This window comes from Numenius arquata, chromosome 14 (genome assembly GCF_964106895.1).
Source record: "Numenius arquata chromosome 14, bNumArq3.hap1.1, whole genome shotgun sequence".
Classification (NCBI taxonomy): Eukaryota; Metazoa; Chordata; class Aves; order Charadriiformes; family Scolopacidae; genus Numenius; species Numenius arquata.
In genome coordinates, this window is record NC_133589.1 from 3,164,478 (window position 1) to 3,185,905 (window position 21,428).

Consider the following 21,428-nt stretch of genomic DNA (forward strand, 5'->3'; position numbering starts at 1 on the left):
CCCTTTATGATGTGCTAGCAATTCCAGGCAAGTGACTTGAACCTCGTTACCCCATGAAAGGCAGAACCACCCCGGCAGCCATCCTCATAGGCTTCCCATCCAGCCCGTCACCGCTCGTGAAAGAAAACACTAAAGCAACAGGAATTGGGATAAAAGCCACTTAATTCAAGTAACAAATACCTCTGGACATGCGTATCGCACATTTCACTGGAAACTACACATAAAGCATTAATTATTCCATTACTGCCCAGCAAAAGGCAGCTCTGCGTTCACACCTTGTGCCAGCAAGAGCCACTCACACAGCCATTCCTTCTCCTAGGAGCAAGCAGTACAGTTTTGTGGCAGTTCCCCTTTCTTCCATGCTAGAGAGGGAAGGAAACCATCCCCAAAGCCCCAAAATCCAGGCCATGGGCATCTGCCTGGAGCCACGCTGGGACTGAGGAGGGGGCAGAGCTGAGGGGCAGCAGGGGAAAAGGAGAAAACCACTGCTGTTTGATTTTCTGTTTTGCATTTGGCTTCATCTAAATCCAACAGTGTTTCAAATCCCTGCCTACACACACTGGTAGAAGTTGCTATTGTTTAAAGCAGATTTAAGGATTTGCGCTAGTTTTTAACTACCTTTTATTTGATTAAAGGGAAACACAGGGGCTCCTTCTATTTAAGCGCTTCCTTTTAAAGTAAAAATAGATCAACTCGTCTTAACCCAACGGCGTAAGTCCTGGAGGTCAGAAGAAATCACACGGCTTCTTGCACAAACCCCGGGAGGCTCTGTAGCCTAAGATACAGCAGACCCATCTCCCAGTACAGGATGCCAAAAACATCACCCAATGGGGGAAGCCTTCATTTCTGTCACGCAGTGTGGATACAAGAACAGCATTCCTGAATGACACAGCTTTTTTTCCACCCTAGCACCCTCTGGAAGATACTCCAACGCATTTTCAACGCTTCTATAGGAAAGTCATCTCCACTTCTGCTATTCTTGCTTCTGTCACACTCCCCTCCCCAGCGCACACACACCTCTCTCCTCCTAAATCCACACCGTCCCGTCCTCAGTTCTTCCTCCCAAACCTACCTTTGTCAGTCTCCTGTCGCTTCCGCTACCCCCACCTCTCCTTGCCTTCATTCTCACTAGTATTTTTGAATAAACATCCTAAAAATCAATTTTCCAAGCTCTCCTGGGCCATTTAAAAAGTCGCTCCTGCTGTCCAATACTGCAAATTAAAAGGCACTTGGCTATTCGGTCATTTTGGTAAGTTTTAGGAAACTCACTTAGGTTAAGTCAAGAAAACACTGCACTCCTGAGATTAACACTGTCGTCACTGTCACACCCCCACAGAAACACACTAGAGAGAAACAGGATGCTATGCCAAGACTCAAGAAATTCAAATCCAGAGCATAGTTTTCCTGTTATTTGTAGGCAAGAGTCATGTGGGCTTAGGACACCCCTCGATAAAGAACCAGAAGAGAATAATCATGTGTAATTCCAAATTAGCTTGTAACATAACCTGCAAAAAACCCCACCCTTCCTGGATTACACAAGGTATACACGAACAGCAGAGTGTTAATCTGATACAGAGAGCATATACATGCCTTCTGGTGAAGAGATCCTCCCGTTGTAATACCCACGCACACAGTGAAAACCCCTCTGGGTACCCAGTTACCAGTCTGAAAAGATGAACACTAGCCATTCACATCACATCCTTCGAAATGAATAATCTAACTACACCAAGTCAGCTTTAATTACAGGAACTTCATAAGAAGAGCCCTTTTTAGACTTCATGTTCTCGGGAGAAATGTTAATTTGTCTGTCTAATTACCACCTTGCACTTTCACGCCAGGGGAAAGCTCTATTACTGACACTTGAGAAAGCAAGTTTTCACCATCTATTTGTACCCTTTTTTTTCAGGTACCTTCTCCATGAAGCTTCCTACCCACCTTTGGAGCTGAGCTCCCTTCTGGGAGAGTCAGGGTCACCTAACTGGTGGATGAGGTGATTTATAAGACAACTCCCCATACACAGAAACCAATCAAAATTGTTAAGGACTAGAAATGAACTAAAAATTCAAGGAATAATCCAGGCAAATCATTCCTGCAGCTTCGAGGCTAGAGCAACTGGGAAGACTGATTAGAGAGACGCTTGGTTGGTCCTGTTAACCAGTTATGCCTTCCTGCTGGCTCAGCATTCTCCCTTTTGCTCAGCAGGAAACATCAAGTCATTAGGGAACAGCGATCGATAGTAGTCAGCAGGATTCATAGTACAAACAGCCCCTGGGATTAAGTACTACCTATATAAGCATCTACGAGGGATGGCTGGACTTAACTAGAGTTAACTAGTTCTCAGCTAAGATGACAATAGTCCACTTTATGGTACTCAGACCAGTCGCTGTTTGGAACCTCTCACTGCTTCACCATCCAAGCTACTTCTCTCCCCTTGTAAACTCCCTCCAGGTCAGCCTACTGTCAGGCAGGCATTCGGAACAGCCTTATTCCCCATCACTCAAACACAACAGCATCTCCTGGCCTGGCACTTCAGTTATGCGTAGCGCACAGCTAGGATTGGATATATCCAGTGGACTAATCTTTAACTATTGGTACCTAGCTGGGACTTCCTGCTAGCTCAGATAAGATTCCTTGCACGTTGGAAGCCATATCTGCATTCCCAGCCAGAAGCTGAGCACCGACTGCCAAGAGGCATTGGTTCAAGTGCACTGTCACATCCAGCTGCTCTCAGAGGGGCAGAAAACCCACCTCGGCTTTGCAGGAGAGCAGCAGAACTTGGAGAGCAGCTCCACTCACCACGGATGGTACCAACTTGCTGTCGTTCAAGGGAGCCAACCTCAGAGTGCAGATTTAAAATTTAATTAAAAAAGGTCAAGACAAATAGTCATCCAGTATCACTGTAGATTCAGGTAGAATCTTAGTTTTAAGGATGCTCCTGCATTTAATACTTCCAAAAACAAACAGTACGCCACGGGTGAAAACCAACGGTTCACACTTTGAGGAATCTAAGCAGTTTTCCAGCTTGCAGACTTGACTGGGAGTCGCACCAAGTTTACCAGAATTTCTATGCTGACCTTCCAACTTTAAATTGTCTCATGCACGCTCTGGGAGATGTGCAGAATACCTCTTCTCACCCTTCCCACAATTAAAAACAAACAACTACCGCACTCTGCAGCAGCTGCCCTGGACACACATGCTGTGTAACAATAGCTAACGAGGGGCTGTAGCAGCAGCACAAGTATAAAATAGCATCAGCTAGAGCTTCTGTAAGAAAGGGTTAGGACCACAGCACTTCCAGTGGATTGGAATGGATGCAGCTGAAGCTCTTGAGAACGCTAAAAGGAAAGGTGACTGAGGCTGAGATTTCTTCTTTGCAAGTTGCTTTGTAGTTTCCCTTCTCATTCCAGGCACCTATTTGCCGTCAGGAACGCATGGACGAGCTCCCTACAAAGAGGGCAGTGTTTGCGAGCACAAGTAGCTCTCCTCCTCAACACTGAGCCCCTGCCTCTACAGGCAAATCCATCCCCACCTGCTAAACTCACAGTATGATGTCTGCTCTGCAGTGTTTGTTCTAGTACTTCAGGGATTTTCTATTCTCTTAAGTGTGTGCCTCGGAAGAACAAATATGCAAATGCATTAGTAGCACAATTTAGCCCTTGAAGAGCTAAGCCTGGCCTTCGAGGAACACGCTCTCTTCCAAAAACGATCACGTACCAGATCTACCACCTATCAGCAAGTTAATACAAAAAGTGAGCCATGAGACCCTGCAAAATACAACGGTTTCGTCATCTCCTTTCTGACCAGGGGCCTCTTCCCAGACCTGCCAGCCCTGTGGAGGGGCAACTAAGACCACCTGGAGCCTTGGGGATGAGTAGGATGATGTTTGGAATTGGTAAGAAACGCAGTGCACACATCCATAGAGCTCAGAGTATTCATTCTGCCCAAGTCAAAACAAACTCAGTCCAAGGCTCCTTCCAGAAGTTTGCAAACGTGTCCCTGCTTTCAGATGCCCCATCATTAACTTTCTAGGAAATGGGATACTTATCTGTGTTGACCAAAAGAAACCCACCCACAACACAAACAAAATGTAAATTCTCTCCTTCTAATGTCTTCTGCCCGTGTTCTCCACTAATTATTTGATTTTTCTTGCCTTCAGCAACCCTTCTTTTCACCTTACCTCCAAAAGCCTTCTATTGCTCAGTCACAACGTGAAACGTTGCTGACACTAACAGCATTACTAGCAACCCTCGGAGATGGCACATTAGTACAGATAATGAAATGCAGCAGTGTCTTACACAGGCTGCAAAATCTGAACGTCCGCTCCAGTCAAACACTGATACTTCCAAACCCAGAAGAACAGTATGTGCCTTTTTCTTCTTGATCTACTCTCCCACATAGTCATTCTTTTCCGACACCACGTTCTAAGAAATCTCTATCTAGACCTGATAAATATTTCAACTGTATCCATCCTACTGAAGCGATAAGCTTCTGAGGACATAGTGTCCTTGATTTACCACTTGGAAAGTACCAAGAGCAGGACATTAGCTATTCCTTTCCACGTTGCCCAAGCCATTAGGCAGTTCAGCAAGTGATAGAAAGGAAGAAAATACACTACAGATATTTAAAACATACATGTACCAAATGGAAAGAGGGATTACTGCCAACATTGACTAACTACAGACATAGCACAACAAGTGTGAAAACGCACGCACAGGATGTGCCACCCCAAGTGGGGTCCCTAACCCAGGGAAGGTCCCTTCCGGGCACGGACCGTACCTGCACACCAGGGTTGCGATGATGACACACCATGCCGTACAGCAGCAGTCAGCATTTAGATGTTCTTCGCTCTTCCGATGGCGGCAACACAGCCAAAAGGAGTAGAACAGGAGAAAGAGCAGGTCCAGCGCGAGGCAGGAGAGAGCGATGCCACCCAACAGCAACAGGGCCTGCGGAAAAACAGAGATGGGTGTCACATCTGACCCCAGCACAGCCCATAGCGGGGTTGTGAGTCAGGGCCCAGATGTTTGAGGGCTCTGCAATAAGATAGCACTGGAGGCATTACCTTGAAAACAAGTTGGTTTGTGGGTTTTGTATATTTTTTTTAAATATAAACAGGAGGTTTTTAGCCCCAGTTTCTCCCCTCTCTGCATCTCACTCAATGAAACCACATTCTGTACCTAAGCAGGAGACAGCTGAGCCATTTCGCCTGTCCCAGTCTGCAAACAGCCTAAGTGAATCGGGGAGGGTGTCCTCTTTACCCCTGATCATAGGTCAGCAGATTTAAAGAGGAAAAAAAAAAAAAATTAAAAAAAATAGTTCAGCCAGCTGCCTCTATCTGTACAGTTGTTTAATCCTCATGAATAAATATGCAGGCTTATTCATTAGAAATCCAAGTGCATGAGTGGGTTTGAAAGGGGGTGGAATTTATTATACATGCGTGAGATTGATTTAAAAAATAAAAATCAAAATGAATCCCCATGCAATGCTTCTGTTCAAGGTAGATCTAGAATAAATGCTAAATCCCTCCATATACCATCCACATATATAGGTACAACAAATGCTGATGCTACAGATGCTTGAAGCCATCACAAGCTGAATTATTGTGTTATACCTATTTCTAGTCAGATGTTCCTGGGAGGAAAGGGAAGCAGTAAGTGTTTAATTCCATTCCAGTTTCATTTAACTCCATTCCAATTTCTTTTTATTTGGAAAATCCTGGGCGAAACCCAAAAACGCAAAACGATTTTGTGAAGCAAAATAGTAATTAAAAAAATTCAAAATCTATTCCAACACCAAATCCAGCCACACATTCCCACATGAATGAATCAAGTAAAAAGGATGTTATTTCAGCCATAAGTTTTTTTTGGATAAATCCTTGGTAGCGGCAACAAATGCCAACTTATTAGAAATGACTTAAATATCTGGAAAGGGTTTAAGTCACTGCTGCCCCAATATCAGGAAGGCAGACACAGATCTGTATCAGCAAGCCTAGAACAAAGGTTTGGGTTTTTTAAATCAGTATCTCCTTTCCTCCCCATGCAGAAAGTCCTTAAAGAACATTTATACGCTTCCTCCTGATTGAAACAATAACTTCCTCCTGGTCAAAGAAATAAAACAAAAAATGCTGTGATTAAAGTAAGATTCTCAAAAAGTGGTGACTGTTTCTAACAGGGTCTGGTGGTAACTTGCTCTTTGTAGGCTTTTCTTCCCCTTCTTTCCCCCCCAGTCTGCTCCACAGGTACTCCCTGCTGAGTTATTATCCTGGCAAACTTCACGAGCCACACAACATATTTCCCAGCCAAGCAAACGTCAGCGTGCACAGGCTGCAGGGCCCATCAGCCACATAACGGGATTGATGCTAATTAAACCCAACTGCTGCATCACAGATCCTCCACGCAGCCAGGCGCTCTTCGCTGCCCCAGCCTTAGAAACCCACCCAGGGATGGGGAGAGCTTACAGGTGCTGCTATCCCAAACCACCCAGCACAAACCCGCTCCCCGTTGTTGAAAGTGAACTTCTGGGTCTATAACGGAGAAGAGTGGAGCTGGAAGGGAAAAAGCCCCGTCCCCCTTTCCCGAGATTACGCCAGATGGTGTGTGCGCCGTTTGAGATCCTGAGCAGAAAGGGGCCTTCGAGAGGGAAGCTGCCTTCGGAGCCCCACGTTCTCCCACTTCTGAAGGCCTGCCATGTACGAGCACTCAATACTAATTTAACTAACACATTTGGCATACCAAAGCTCCTCGGGGATATTCTTTATTTTTTAAACACGTCAGGCTGCTGCGATGCAAAGCTTTCCTGCACTGCTCGCCTGCACTTCTTTCTTCACACCCTCAACCCTCCTGCACATGCTAAAAGGCATTGCCGCTGGGAAGATGAACCCAGCTGAAAACATCCTCCCAGCGACTCTTTATCTGCAAAATATTCACACTGCAGCTCCAGATGTAGGGGAACAGCCCCCATTAAAAGGGGGGAAAAAAGGAAATACTGAAAAGAGAAAAAAAATATAATTAAAGGCTGCCATGCAGCATCAACCTGAAGTTCTTGACACTTAATATATGCTTTTATTTATGCATCTGGCCAAAAGGACTTGGCTGGCCGCTACGCCACGATCTGTGTTTCATTTTCCAGAGAATATTTGTTTTCCATTAATGGATATGTGCCATGACAACAAGTGAAATCATCCAGCAGAGCAGTTATTAATCTTTCTGACTGATGAGTCAGTTTAGGACCCAGAGACTGGCTGGCAGCGAAAGCCTGGTTGCAACCAAAGACATGCCTGTGCCTGCTCGTCAGGATTAAATGACAGTATTTAAAAAAAAAAAAGGGGGGAGGGGGAGAGAGAGATGTGGCTGGATAAACCCTCAGACACTCTATCCTGCAACAGTAAATCTGGGACTCGGTTATCCAAGGCCACGTTATCCCGAGTAAATGTAAAATTATGCACTGGGCCTTTTGCCACAAAAGAGCATCAATTCGTCTTCAAACATTTGCTGAGCTATCAGAACCTTTACAGCAAATGATGCATGAACTGCCCTTACAGGAAAACGGAGACAACTTGGAGAAGCAACATTTTACCACTGTGCTGACACTAATGGCAGAAGTGGAGACAGAGCAGTCCCTGAAAATGAGTGTAAATCCAAGCGGTACCAGCCAGACTGGCAGGAGATGAAGCTGCAGTGTTAGGAAGCACTTTCAAAATAAAAGTGAAATAGCCACACAGAGGGAAGAAACCGCGAGCAGCGTCGCTACCTTGGAAAAGCACCATGAAATCTGAATACACTCAGTTTTGTGCAGAGATGGTGCTCGACAGCCTGCTGCACTGCTAATAGCCTTTCTTGACTCCAGCATGGTTGCCAGGATTTATGGTATTTACTCTCTCAATGGGAGTAAGAAGCCAAAAAAGGAGCAGAAAATACCTAAGCTCCCATGCACAGAGAGGGGCACCATCACAGGGTGCAGCAAAAACATCTCCTGCAAAAATACTCAGGGCTGGTTAGCTCTTCCACATGGTATAAGGGTGTTATACCATAAGGGTGTTATACCATAAGGGTGTTATCAGCACCCATAGGTGCTGATACTATACTTAAGGACATATATGTAGATCAGCCTTCAGTAAACACAATCCTTGGTCTCCAAGACCATGCCTTATGTTTCTGTGATCTATTCAACCAATCTACTTGTCTACTGGATGAAGAGTTTCCATAGAAGACGGCTGGTTTCAGCTCTCAAGCCACGAGTTCCAAACTGCAATCCACAGCATTTGTTACCTGAACATCTCTCTGATCACTGTGGTCCTGGAAGGCTAATTTTAGCTGCTGAAACTGCCCTTAAGGAGATGTATACTCCATCCCATCCTACATGAGCAGTCACAAAAAGAAGTAAGTGATAGATAACGTGAGAAAAGGAGATAAAAGATACATTTGAGTATGTTTCCTTAGAAGGGAAAGCCTAAATAAAGCCACAAAGCACTGCAACACAGGAGGTAAATGTTGGGTTGCATTCACCAAAGCGTCAAGGTTTAACACTGCTTTAAGTGCTGTTTGTTGGTCACTTGGCTGTATAGAGGAGTGTTGGCTTAGGGACAGACATCTCCTCACACCACCACCTCCCCTCTGCCATGAAGGTTACTTGGCACAAGAAGTCCTGGCAGCAGAACAGGTTTAGGAAGTTAATTCTGAATACACATGGGCTCAAAATAATCCATGTGTTTATTGAATACAAGTTTTACCAATCTCAACCTATCCAGCTTCCAGCTGCCAAGTTCTTGAGACATTAACTGTACTACCAGCAGCATGGCATAGTGGGCAGCTCTTCACGTGATGACTATTTCTGGATAGCACTACTGTTTTACTACTAGTTAGAAAGTTCACTATAACCTCATTAGGAAACTTGAGAGCAAAGCTGAAGCCTTCAGGTGGTTCCTGAAAAGCATGTAGTTTTGCTTTTAATCTTCCATCAATAATTGTAAAGTTTTTTCATCTTAAAACTTCATAATTTCAACCCAGAGGACAAAATAGCTACAGCTTTTGAGCATCTCAATAACACAGCTGTGTTAATCATTGCCAGATCGAGAACTGTTTATAGTTTTACCTTAAAGTTAGCTTTTGCCAAAAGAAAGCTTTCCATTGAATCTGCAACTAATGTTCCTTCTGGATTTCCATGCAGCGACTTGAGATTGTGATAATAAAACAGAGAGAAGAGGTTAAAGGAGTGTGGGAAGAGAAAAACGTTCACCCAGAAGAACAAATGAAGTAAACTGGGCTGCTGCCAAAGGAGCACTCATCTCTATTTATTCCATGAAGGACGGAAGTCTTCTTAGCAAGAAAAGAAACTGCTGTGGGATAGTGTCATGCCTACACTACTTCCTACAGAAGTAGAGACTTCAGGACATCTCCAAGAAGCTTACGTACTCATAGATAAGTAACTATGTCCTACCAAAATGATTCTTTTGGCAACACGAGGAACACATTCTGACCCCCTCATCAACTTGTTCAGAACACGCTGTGTGTTCGGAGACTCAATTTTCATTTCTGAAAAATGCTGTATGTGGTGTTTGTTGAGATACTTAAGTGTCTCAGGATGTCATTCATCCCACAGCCTCTACAGAAGGATGCAGGCTTTGGGTAGGGAATGCAGCCAACCGCATAATGGCAAATGCAATGTGGGGGGAGGATGTGGAAACCACTGCTGATCTCAGCACTAAACCATCCATATCTCCTCTGCCCGGGGGACAGGCCTTCCCAGGCCAATTACTGTGCTCCACACAGTGGAGGAGCAAGGCTGGGCAGGAAACGTGCTGTGGAAGAGGCTTTTCCCACGGTACTGAGATGTGTTCTCCTTCGCGAGGGATCCCTCAGCAGCATGGAAGAGCACCATGGAAACAGAGGACAGGTTCCACTGTCTCATCTCCTTATACAGACATCTCCCAGAGAAAGCACGCTGTAAGGGAGTGCAGTGGATTATATACAAATATATATATTTAGGGCAAGTCCACACTGGAGCAAGCAATATAGGCCAACACTTTGCCTTTAGCTTTTTTTGGCTATTGGCTTTCTTTTCTGGAAAAGACAAAATGCCAAGGACTGTGTCATGCTTTTTTTTTTTTTTAAAAAAATCACCTTAACACAATATTGCAGACACATTAGAATAAAACAGATCCACAGTTGAAACATCTCCTAGCATAACTAGATGGTTCAAATCTATTTAACCAAGTTGGTTAAATAAACAGGCTACCTTCCTCAATGCTGAAGCTAGCTACACAGGTATGGGCATTCCACAGTTAATTGGTATTAGAGCTGTGAACTAAAGCCGCTTTAATTACAAATGAGTGTTCACACAGGGCTTTAATGTAGTTTAACTAGAATGGCCTTAATTCAGTGTAGTTTAATTCACTTTAGTGCATTTAAAGTGGTTTAACTAATCTGCTTTGAATTTATTCCTCCAGTTAATTCAGATTAATTTCTCAAGTGCCCTCGTGCAGGCAAGGACTGAGAACAAGGCTAGGTTGATTAAAGATTAATCATCATTTCCTTCATGCTAACATTCTGACCCCTTATTTCATAATTAAAGACTTTCAACGCTGTCTTTATATTTGATCCAATTTACAGAAGCCACCAGCGCAGAGGCCAAAAAGACCCAACCTTGCTGATACTTGGTTTATTGCAGCAACCAACAAGAAACACAAAACCACGGCCAGAGTGTTGAGAGCTGTGGCTAAACCTTATATAGCGCAGGTATCTCTGCACACTTCAATTTCCACAGGTTACATGGGGGCAGGTGCTAGAATTCATCAGAGCATCTCATATCGCAAACCAGAGACGGAAAGCGTGGAGTAGAAAGGATTTGCTTAACAATTGGGTTGGATATTTTTTTTTCTGCCCACAAACGCAGATCTAAGCTGTGCTAATCAGCAGTGAACACTGGAGTCCTATTGGGTTGAAGTCAAATAACAATCCATTTATTCCCTTAGCTGTTACCAACTCAGCAATCTCCATCTTACACAGCAAGGAAACGTTCCCAGAGGTAAGGGGGTCCTCTAAATTGGATGTTCTTATCCCTGGTTTCTCCATAATGCTGGCTGAAAGCCTCTGTGCACTACAGCGATGAAAAGAATGAGACACTCTCACCAAATTCAGTTTCCACTGACAGGTCCCCACAGACTAAATCTTTATTAAATGAGGCTTAGCTCAGAACTGGCAGCTTGTCAAATGAGCATTCTCGCTGAAAAGGCGGATTTCCTTTCTGGGGATTCTGCAAATTCCCTAGCAGGGCTCTAAAAAACACATCGTGGAGGCATCAGTGTTCATGCAGGTCTTTGCCCCAAATCCCAGACCAGCAGAATGTGTAAGGAATCCTTTTGGGAACCGGCCTTCAGCTTTAGAAGTTTGCTCCTTCCTGGTATTCCCAGTTAGAAAAAGTTAAAACCATGAGCTAACTTTGTTTAAAGGCAAGAATCGGATAAATATTTGGAATATTGAGGCGAAGGGCACGGAAAGGACAGCTGGAAGAATTCAGTGGGTGTCCTGCACCGCTTGTGTCCATGTGGAGCTTCCCCATAGCAGATCTGCCCCATTTCACCAGACATTCCTTTCCCACGACAGATTAGCTCACACATTCCCGTCTGACAGCGGCTCCTCTACTCGTGGTCTTTTAGAGGCAGCTTTATTTCCTTGGTTAGAAAGCTGTATCATCCATTAAAGTCTTAAAACACCATCTCCTCGCAAGGTAATTTTCCAGCAAACTGGATAATGGAAAGAAACCCCGTGCTACAAAGGAAGTATGAATTTAATGCTCCTACGACTCAGGAATAGGCAAGCACTGCCTGCGTTACCTGGCTGAAGCCCAAGAGCTGTGTAAATTCCCATGCCAAGACAATTCCCCATCCCCAGCTCTGCAGCGGGAGCTCAGCTAATGCTCCCTCTGGCCTGGAGCTCCCCGAAGGCAAGACGTGGCACTGCCAAGCTGCCTGTTGCATGCAGGCAGGGACCAGGGTACACTTGCCCAGCCTGGCACGTGAGCTAGGCAGCACTGGTGTATTAAAAAAAAAAAATTTTTAAAAAAAAAAGGAAAAAAAAAAAAAAGAAGCAGGAAATGCTTAGGCCTGAAGCCCAGTGACTTAATCCAATTTCCATCCGTTTTCCCTTCCCCCTCCTACCATGTGGGCTCTCAGAGACAATGCACACTTCATTTAGAGGGGACAAAAACTCCCTCCTATGTGCCTATCCTTACACACTATCAGGCAAAGCGCTGGGACGCTGCATTTTTTTTAAAACTATCTGTGCTGACCGTGCATGCTCTGGAGTGGATGCCAACCTCAAGGATTTTCTTTCAAGACTCCAGCTGTAAGGAGTCTGTGCTTTACTGCAGGCTACCAGCTCTCTTTAGCTGTTGCCGTTTCTTACTAGGTATGGTTTGAAACCCAAATATTCGTACTGCTCCCGTGAATTTTGAAAGTTCTCCACAAATATAGGATCTTTCAGTAGAAACGATTACAAGCATCATCTACAAATCTCCTGTTCCTCTGCAGGACTGAAACCCTGTCCTTTCCAGGACTGGATAGGTAATGACATGACACTGGTTAGATTAAATGCTCTATTTAGGCTCTTCATCATCTCCTCTTAAACCGGCCAACCAAATCGGAAGAGACCAGCCACTACAGAGTTTGAAGACACTGAGCTCAACCCTCAGCTCTGCTGTCAACAGCAGGGAGGTCACCGCAAGCTGCACCCACCATGCAGTACCACCTTAGCAGTTTGCTTTGAGGGAGGCTTTCACACGCCATGTCTATTTGGAAGAGGATAAACAAGGCATTGGAGAGGGAGGGGAAGGAAAATGGAAACAGGCAGAGCCACCCCTAAGTAGAACATAAAACAAAAACTTATCCAAGTTGTGGAAATTTTCCCCAAAGCAACATTAACCCATCAACATGTTTAGCCCATTCCATCATCAGGGACGGTAACGTCTCCATAAGCACGACCGCTGTAGATAATGTGATTCTGCTCGCTTCTGCCATTATTTTTGCATTATTTTGAACTTGCCAGATTGTCTTCAGTGTTTCAATATCACATCACAAGTGTTAGTTCAGAAGTTTTGCCAGGCAAAGAAGATTTGGTTCAAGTTTCTTAGCAGCACAGGACGCAAGCTCAGACGCCCAGCACAAGCATTCTTCCTCTCACTATGCTTTTCTGGCATCTTCTCTCCACGGCTCGTGACTTGCAGACGTATCAAAGCAGCTGAGAGAAAAACAGTTCGAGTATGGCCACTTCTCATCTACTCCAAGTGATAAAAAACCCACACTGAGTTTCCAAATTCGTCTCCAAAATTTCCACATGAAAGAAGTTCATTTTAAGAGAAGATATTTTTAACCACTACACTTGGACTGAAGTGATTCTGGAAAGCCAGGGCAGGCTGCCTTTCACGGGTTTCCACTACGGGACCATGCACGGTGCCTCATTCCCTTCGCAACATCTCTGCGACCTTCCACCGCCAAGTCATTTTGGTGGGAATAACCAGGATTTGGCAAGGTCACTGACCCAAACAGCTTGGGAAGCTCATTCATTTTGGGGGGAAGTGCAACAGCAGAACTAAGAGGAGCAGAAATTTTACATCGGTTCCCAAACACTGTATCACAGGAACACAGAGAGTATGAAGAAACCCAAGAGAGATAAAAAAAAATTGAGATAAATGTAGAAAACGTAATCATTGCTTGACCAACGAGGTTGTGTCCTTGACTCATCTGCAGAACAATGTCTTGCCCAAAAAATTCTCAATGTCAGCATCTCTGCAGGCACCATTTTAATCCCATTTTTGAGTCAGGCATCTACTGCTGCGCACTGTAAACTCAAGCATAACATTTGCTGCATTGAACCACAAAAGTGATGCAGAATAATATGAGAGATCGGAATGGAAACTCCAACATCAAATTGTTACTAACGTCAGACTTGAAAAGTGCCTGCTAACATTTATAGAACTTGTTTATGTCATTAGCACCATGAAGAGGTCTTTTTCTAAACAGCAGCTATTAGGAAAATGTTTGAGCCACAGCAAGAAGCTCTAGCATACACTAGGGTATTTGGAGGCACCTGAGTTTAGACAAAAAAAAAATGAATTAGGAAGAAATTATCTTTCTGGCCAAGATAACAAATCCACCACAAATGGCTCCATGAACTGCTTCCATTAGCAGTGAATGGACAGGAAGGTAAGTTGCTATAATTGGGCTTCTGCAATTCTGTGTAACAGGAATGGGCAAGATCAGTAAGTGTCTAATGTGGAGATCCATGTCCAGCTTGTGCTCAGGTTGCTACCTGAAGCCAATCTTCATTCAGAATCAAAAGGTGAGATGTTTGGAACAACAAAAAAAAAATCACAAAAATTAAAAATTGGGGCACTGCATTTCCATTATTTGCCTTGTTCAGCTTTAACAGCATTTGTCTACGCAACTAAAGCAGGCTACATGGCTGTTTACACAGCAAAAACTTAGTGTAGTTCATAATACACACTAAGCCTACTACAGGGCGAGAGAAACAGCGCTTTCGGTTACATTAGCAAATTACACTGGTCCAGTTGCCCTGATGAATGACCTCTGGGAGGGGATAAGGAGCAAAATCAAAGGCAAACTGCCCTACATCTTTAAAAAAGTCACAGCCCTTTGTGCTACAGGTAGCAGTCCATATGACATCTTCCTTAAAATAATCTGTACTTGAAGTCAGCTTTAATGCAGTATGTCAGTCATGTGGAGAGGCCATGAAGAAGTGGGAAGGGGTAACATCCCAGAGGGATATCTTCTGTAAGTTGGGGAAGGAGGAACGCAGACCTCTGACCTATCTATTGACTGTGGACCTGAAGTGACCTCCTTGCACAAACAATGCATATGTGCCATTTAACTGCCAGAGACAAACAAGTGCCACGCTCCTCACCATCAATTCACTCCTAAATTCCTCTTTGAAGACTCCTAAAGACTACTACAGTCAGGGTTAAAAAAAAAACACCAAACCACACAGGGGGAAAAAAAAAAAAAGAAAAAAAAAAAAGGAGGAAATCTCTTCCTTCAGCTTAAAGCTGTACATTTCCCTCCCCCAAAAGAGGCTCATTCATGTGCAGGAAACATTACCATATCAAGACTTCCTTGGTTTTATTTTGGGGTTTTTTGAGTTGGGCTTTTCCCCCCCCTTTTCTTTCATTAAAGAGGAAAAAAAAAAAAGGTCTCAAAAAAAACCCCTCAGGGACAAAGTCAACCAATATTCACTATTGAGAACCTTCAAATCCAGGAAAAAAAAGAAAAAAAAAAAAAAAACAACAAAAAACAAACCATGGAGAGACTAACAGAGGAAGCAGATCAAAAAACTCTCCAAGCCAGCCAAGACCCACCACAGTCACAGCTGGAGCCTGTGTTTCTGCACCACTGACAAGACTGGGAGCGTCATTAACCACTTCTCCGCTCAGCATCGCAGCCGGCGCGAGGGAAGCCATGGAGCTCAGAAAGGCCTCATGCAGGCTCCTCGCCAAACGCCGAGAAGGGATTAGGGCCTCCGGCAGCTATACTGAAGGGAAATACAGTTTGAATAGAGATGCTTTCTTTACAGCTTTCTCCACTAAAGCAGCGCAGAGCTGCAGATGGGCCTCTCGGCGACCAGGGTAAAGTCAGATGCTGCCCCCTCAAAAGCAGCATCCTGGCCAGTGGTCACAGCTTCCCCCGTCACTTCTGCTGCCCAGTCCTCATGCTGATTAAAACGCGTGTGCCCCCCCCCCCCCTTTTTTAATTCACCTCCTGAATGCCACACATGAGAACAGGGCAACAGGTAAGAGTAGAAGTGCATATAAATTATAAAACCTAGTATTTACAAGTCAAATACGGTGCCACAACATGTATTTACAGAGGGCATCCCGCTTTGCGGCTTCGGGTCCAGTTTCTCCATTTCCCCAGGGGGTTGGGAGAAGAGGGGAAACTGCCTCTTTTCAACTAAGCAAAGCTCTTCAGCTTGTCTGCCTGCGAAGCTGAAAGTTGTCATGGACCGCTGGCCTAAAAAAAATGTAAAGTACTGGGTTTACATCAGCTATTTAGCAACAAATACACCTTACTTTTAGCTTTCTTTACCACCAAGTTTTGGGACAACACAGGACATGGGGCTATTTTGCTGCAATAGCAGTTATATCAGCTAAAAGAAGCAGGTGTTTGCCCCTCTGTGTCCTAACAGGATTTTTCGTTAGTTGCTCTTGCTTTCCCCAAGAGAGATGCATCATTTCTACCAGAAATCAATGCACTTTATAGGTAAACTAATATGCACACAGCCCTTCTTCAGAGATCCTTCTATCCTGCCACGATACCAGTGCTGGGAGGATTCTTGGAGCTCCTGCGCAGGCATCCATCCATTCATTCATTCATCAATTCTTCTGAACTGCATCTTGAGATCGATTTTTCAGGAAAGTTCCCAGAGCTCTCTTAGCCTACACTGTTCTGCCTACACTGATGTCATGGCTATATTTAAAGAAGGAATCCCACTAAAGTGGTTTATAACGTGCTCTGGCAGGACAGTGTAGACGGAGCTAAATCCTATTAAGCTACTTAAGTTGCTTTCCCCCTCTAAAGTCATCCGTCAAACACTGGCCCTACACATAGCAGCCAACTATCAAACTAGGTTATCAAGAGTCATGCTTAAAACACCAAACAAAACAAAAAAATTCAATCATCACACACATGAGAAAAAGAAACTGGGGCAGTGTGCTGCTCCAGTAACCTCCTGGGATCCCAGAAGGTGGAGAAGGCTTGTGATTAGCTTTTCATTACAGTTAGACTGCAACCCACTTGCACACCACTGGACTTTAATAAAGATAAAATAAGAACGACTGGTTTTTTGCATGTTACTCTTGACTATTTTGAAAGGACTATATGGAGAATGTGAATGTAAGACGTACTTTTTAAACAGAGATCACACTAATGGGGTGTCGGTGACTGGGAAAACAAAGCAACCCTTCAGCCTGAACTCAGCACCCCATGGAGAAGGGGGAAAGCAGCGTTCATGGTCACCTGGTCTCCTCTCCCAGTAACTTGAAAATAAGCAGAGTCCTGAAAGATTAATTCCCATAAGTGTTAGATGTCCACATTTAAAGCTGCAGTTTGATAGCACTCACTCCACTAAGTCAATATGTTACTGCTACGAGATTTCAGAGACAAACCTCAGTTTCACAGGTTCCATAAAATAATAGAAAACAAAAGGCTGGAAAAGACCTCTGGAGGTCACTGTAGTGCAGCCAGCTGCTAAAAGTAGGGCTAATTTAGCAGATAGGGTTGCTCAGAGCCTTGCCCAGGCAAGTTTCGAGTGTCTCTAAGCCTTGGGTTTCCTAAGCTGCCCGCATCACTACAAAGAAAAATGTCCATTAGTGATTGCACCCAAGTGCCATTTCCCATTGCAGCCTGAGGGTGTTGTTGCTTATCCTTTCGCTGGGCACCTCTGAGAAGGAGCCTGGTGCTGTCTTCTTCAAGTCCCTCCTTCAGGTATGCAAAGGCTGGTGTCCTTTCACCTCCTCCTCTCCAGGCTGAAGTTCCCAAGCCTCCCAGCCTCTCTCCAGAGGTCAGGCTCTAACCATCTCACTGGCCTTCCCCTCAGCATGCTCTCCTGCACTGGGGGCCCCAAATCATTAGGCAGTTTTACAGCATTTACGCTGGCACATAGAACTGGAGGAGAGCCCATGCACATGAAATGGCTGATGACCCCATTTTAGGGCTATTTTCAGCTCACTGAGAGGGTTAGGCAAAGCACCAGCCTCCAGAGCTCAGGTTTGCCTCCAGCTGCATGACCTACCCTACCTGATATGGTCACGAAGCACCAAAAGGTGACAGATCTGCCCCCACGCTGAACAGCACGGACAGCCACTGTGTGGGCGTGAGAGATGCAGCAAGTAGCATTTGAGCGAGAGACTCAACAGCATGGATGTTATTCCTCAGAACAACAAAATGAGACAGCCAAGGGGGGAGGAAAGGAGAGGTAGGGAAAGGGAAAAAAAAAAAAAAAAAAAAAAAAAAGCAGCAGCAGTGGAGGAGTTACACGCTTCAGACTGAAAACAAGGCACCTCGGGAGTTATTCAGAGCCCAACTGCATGGATGCTCGTGCATCCCATTGGCTGCTGCCTTCCAGAGCTGCACAGCAACGAGCCCGGGAGGTGGGAGGCTGCCAACACGCATGAGAGCTCCCTGCTCAACTCCTCCTCCGCATCCCCGCAGCCCGACGAGCACCAGCGCTGCTCCAGCTCATCGCAATAATATCGATCCCTCTTCCCCTCACCAGAGGTCAAACAGGGAGAGACAGCCAAAGCAGGCAGGACCTCAGTTAAAGGAACAACAGGGAGGATGCAGAGCAGCCACACCAGGTAATTTCAACAAAAGCAGGATAGGACAATCCCATGTTCTACCTCAGTCCACAGCTCAGCTTCTCCTCCGCAAGCAGGAAGACCATACTGCAGAGACAAGGATGGGGTGGAAGGGAAGAGGTATGATGTGCAGTTGTGCTGGTCTGACACGGGTCAGAGAAGCGCTGACACCCAAAAGGTATTAATAGCCCTCAAAAGCAGCACTGCACAAGCATCAGTGCTGCTCTTGTAGATGTTTCACACCATTAACTTAAGAAAGCAAGGGAGGAAACCATCACAACAGAGAAAGCTACCCAGCCTCAGCTTCCCTACAAAAAGGGCTCCAATTCCAGGGTCCACCACCATTTACAAAAGAAGATCTGAGCTTCTCACAGAAGGACAAGCAGGAGAGAGTACAGAAAATGGCATAATGCGGAAAAGTAAGTGATCCAGATGTTGGGCTTACCACCAGCGCAGCCACAAAACAGATCATGAAGTGTGCTATGGATGTGGAGGAGGAAAACGAGCTCTAATGCCTGAGCATGACAGCTCACAGCAGGAGAGCTCGTTACAGCTTTCCTCTAGCACAACCACCTAAACCAAAACAACATTAGATGTGAGCAAAAATTAATCTTTAAGACACACACACACACGCAAAAAGGATTGCTTTTGGACAAAGAACTCAAATGCAATGTTTTGCAGGCTCTAGCACAACAAAGGTCTGGAATTCTTTCTGCCCAGGCCCAAAAATCATTATCTCCCCAGAAGGGCTTAGAGCCAAGCAAAGGACACTCTGAACTCCTCTGCCCCACTTCCCAGTATGCGAAGGAGAAGCTCATCTTCTGAGCAGTCACTGCTGATCAGGTTTGGATGCACAGTGCTGACTCTCTGCTGGGAAAAGCAGAACCAAAAGAAGGAAGAAGGCTGAAAACCCAACAGCAAAACTAACAGCCCAACTTCTACCATTTCTCAAAGAAAGCAAGGCAAAGATCTCTGTTGTTACATTCCTGAGTTGGCCACTGAAAACAAAAACAAAGACAAAGACCATGGCAAGGTCTTAGGGCAGTGAACGTACAAAGAGTTGACAAGTTATTGCTGGCTACTGCTGTGGCCCCGACAAGATCCAAGGGAATCTACAAGCATGTGGCAGGGGAAGACGACAATTTTGGGACAGGGAGAAGGTATTTTAGAACATATGCACATACAGCTCCCCTATTCTTTTTTCCCAATGGTCCAGCTGCTACAAACCTCAGGAGTCCACCACGTACAACACTCTCCCCTTCACCTCTTCACTGGCAGAGAAAAGTGTGTTAGAGGGTGGAAAAGCACTAGCATCTCTCCCTTTTGCCATAACACAACTGTAATTACAGCAATTGTTTATGAGCCTATAACAACTACCTGCTTCCCACTATTTATAAACCAGAAGTCAAACCACTGCAGAAAAAACCCTGTGTTTTATGTCACTGTCTCCCCTAAATTGCCAGCCCCTCAGCTGACCCAACTGCACTGAGGCAGATGAGAAGCACGAGCATGAAGTCAAATAGATAAGCTTGGTTCTTGATGACCAAACTCTGCACTGAAATGGGAGGCCCTGAAGCAATCCATGCTGCCAGCTCTGCTGGGGATAGAACAGAGAGCGGATTTAATATCTTAAAGACAAAACCCCACAGATTCCCCGCACGCACACATACACATGCCCATTTCTGCTACAGTCGTCTCAAACAGAGAAAAAACTCCAAGAAATACAGCACCTTCCCCATCCATGTTCTTGTCAGAGAAGTGCTAGATCCTGCCAGCATACCCAGTACAAAAACATTTTTAAAGTTTTTAGGGACTAAGAGTACAAATTCATTTGAAAGTCTGTCACATCTTTTGTTAGTTCCCTTGAGCTATGCACAGCAAAGCTAGTTGTAGAGACATTTGACAAGCAGACAGTTAATGATTAGATTTCTTCAGTATTTGGCAGCAGCCAAAAAGGTTGGAAATCATTTATATGGGCATAGTTCTCGAGCTTATAAATTACTGTTATTTCTGCATCAGCTTGCTTTTACTTCAAAAAAAAAAAAAAAAAAAGGTAAAATAATAGTTTTAATAAGTGAGATCTCCCCAGTATTGACAAAGTACTATTTTCCCCATTAACAGCTGCTGCTACATATGAACGTGTCAGAGATGGTTTTTTTTCTTTCTCTTCTCCAGCATCGCCACTGAACGTCTAGCCACAGAAGAAAAACAAGAACACCAACATGAAAAGGTTGTGCCAACCTGAGGCTGGCTCTCACTGGGCTCAAGCAATCACTCAACATGGCACTGGAACGGTCTCCGAGCCGCAGACAGAGCCACCCTTCTACTAAGACAGAGCCAGGAGAAGAAGAAGAAAAGAGCATCATAACAAGTTTTAGAAGCAGCTATTTACCCCATCTGCAGGGGGAAGATATCCAGGTTTTCCTCCATTTTCCTCTCATCTTACAAAAAGGCTATCCCCATATCCTCAAATGAGAGTCTGCCTTTGATATCCACTACACAAACATTAAGATGTGTTGTTTGAGTAAGCTACCCAGAGGTCATCATCTACCCGATCTGACCCGCTCGAGCAGCAAAGCACAGCCGACACATCTCCACCCTAACGAGCAAGGCTATTTTGCTGCTGCGCTTGAGGATCAAAGCTTTTCCCTAAAAAGCTATGATCCCAGAGGCTAAGAACACGTTGGCAACAACTAAGATGGGAAGAAAACCCTCTACTTTCAGGATACTTAAGACTCGAGCCAACACCAAGTTCAGGGTACCAAGCACCATGCAAGCTGCGTGTTAAACTAGTATCCCTGACAGCACAGCAGCAAGAATGCCCTATTCAAACCTGTAACTAAATCAAGGAATTCTAATACTCATAACTGGACTTCTAAGCACTACCCTCTGGATACTAGAGAATTTCCCCTCAAAGACCGCTCACCTCACTGACAGTCACGTTGCTTTTCATGATCTTGTCCACAAATTCAATCAAGTTCCAGATAAAATCTAATCAAGTTGGACAAGCTGAATTGCAAGGGCTGTCTTTTCAAGTCTTTTAATGGGAGGTCAGCTCAAAAGAA

The 21,428-nt window shown here is 44.7% G+C and overlaps 1 protein-coding gene across 1 annotated transcript in view; it reads right to left on the reverse strand.

The window, feature by feature from the left end:
* TTYH3 (tweety family member 3) overlaps positions 1-21,428 on the reverse strand; it is a 73,702-nt gene that overhangs the window by 28,561 nt on the left and 23,713 nt on the right. Inside the window, exon 2 of the mRNA XM_074158446.1 lies at positions 4,777-4,946. Within this exon, the coding sequence (XP_074014547.1) occupies positions 4,777-4,946 (170 nt within the window). The remainder of the gene's footprint in view (positions 1-4,776; positions 4,947-21,428) is intronic.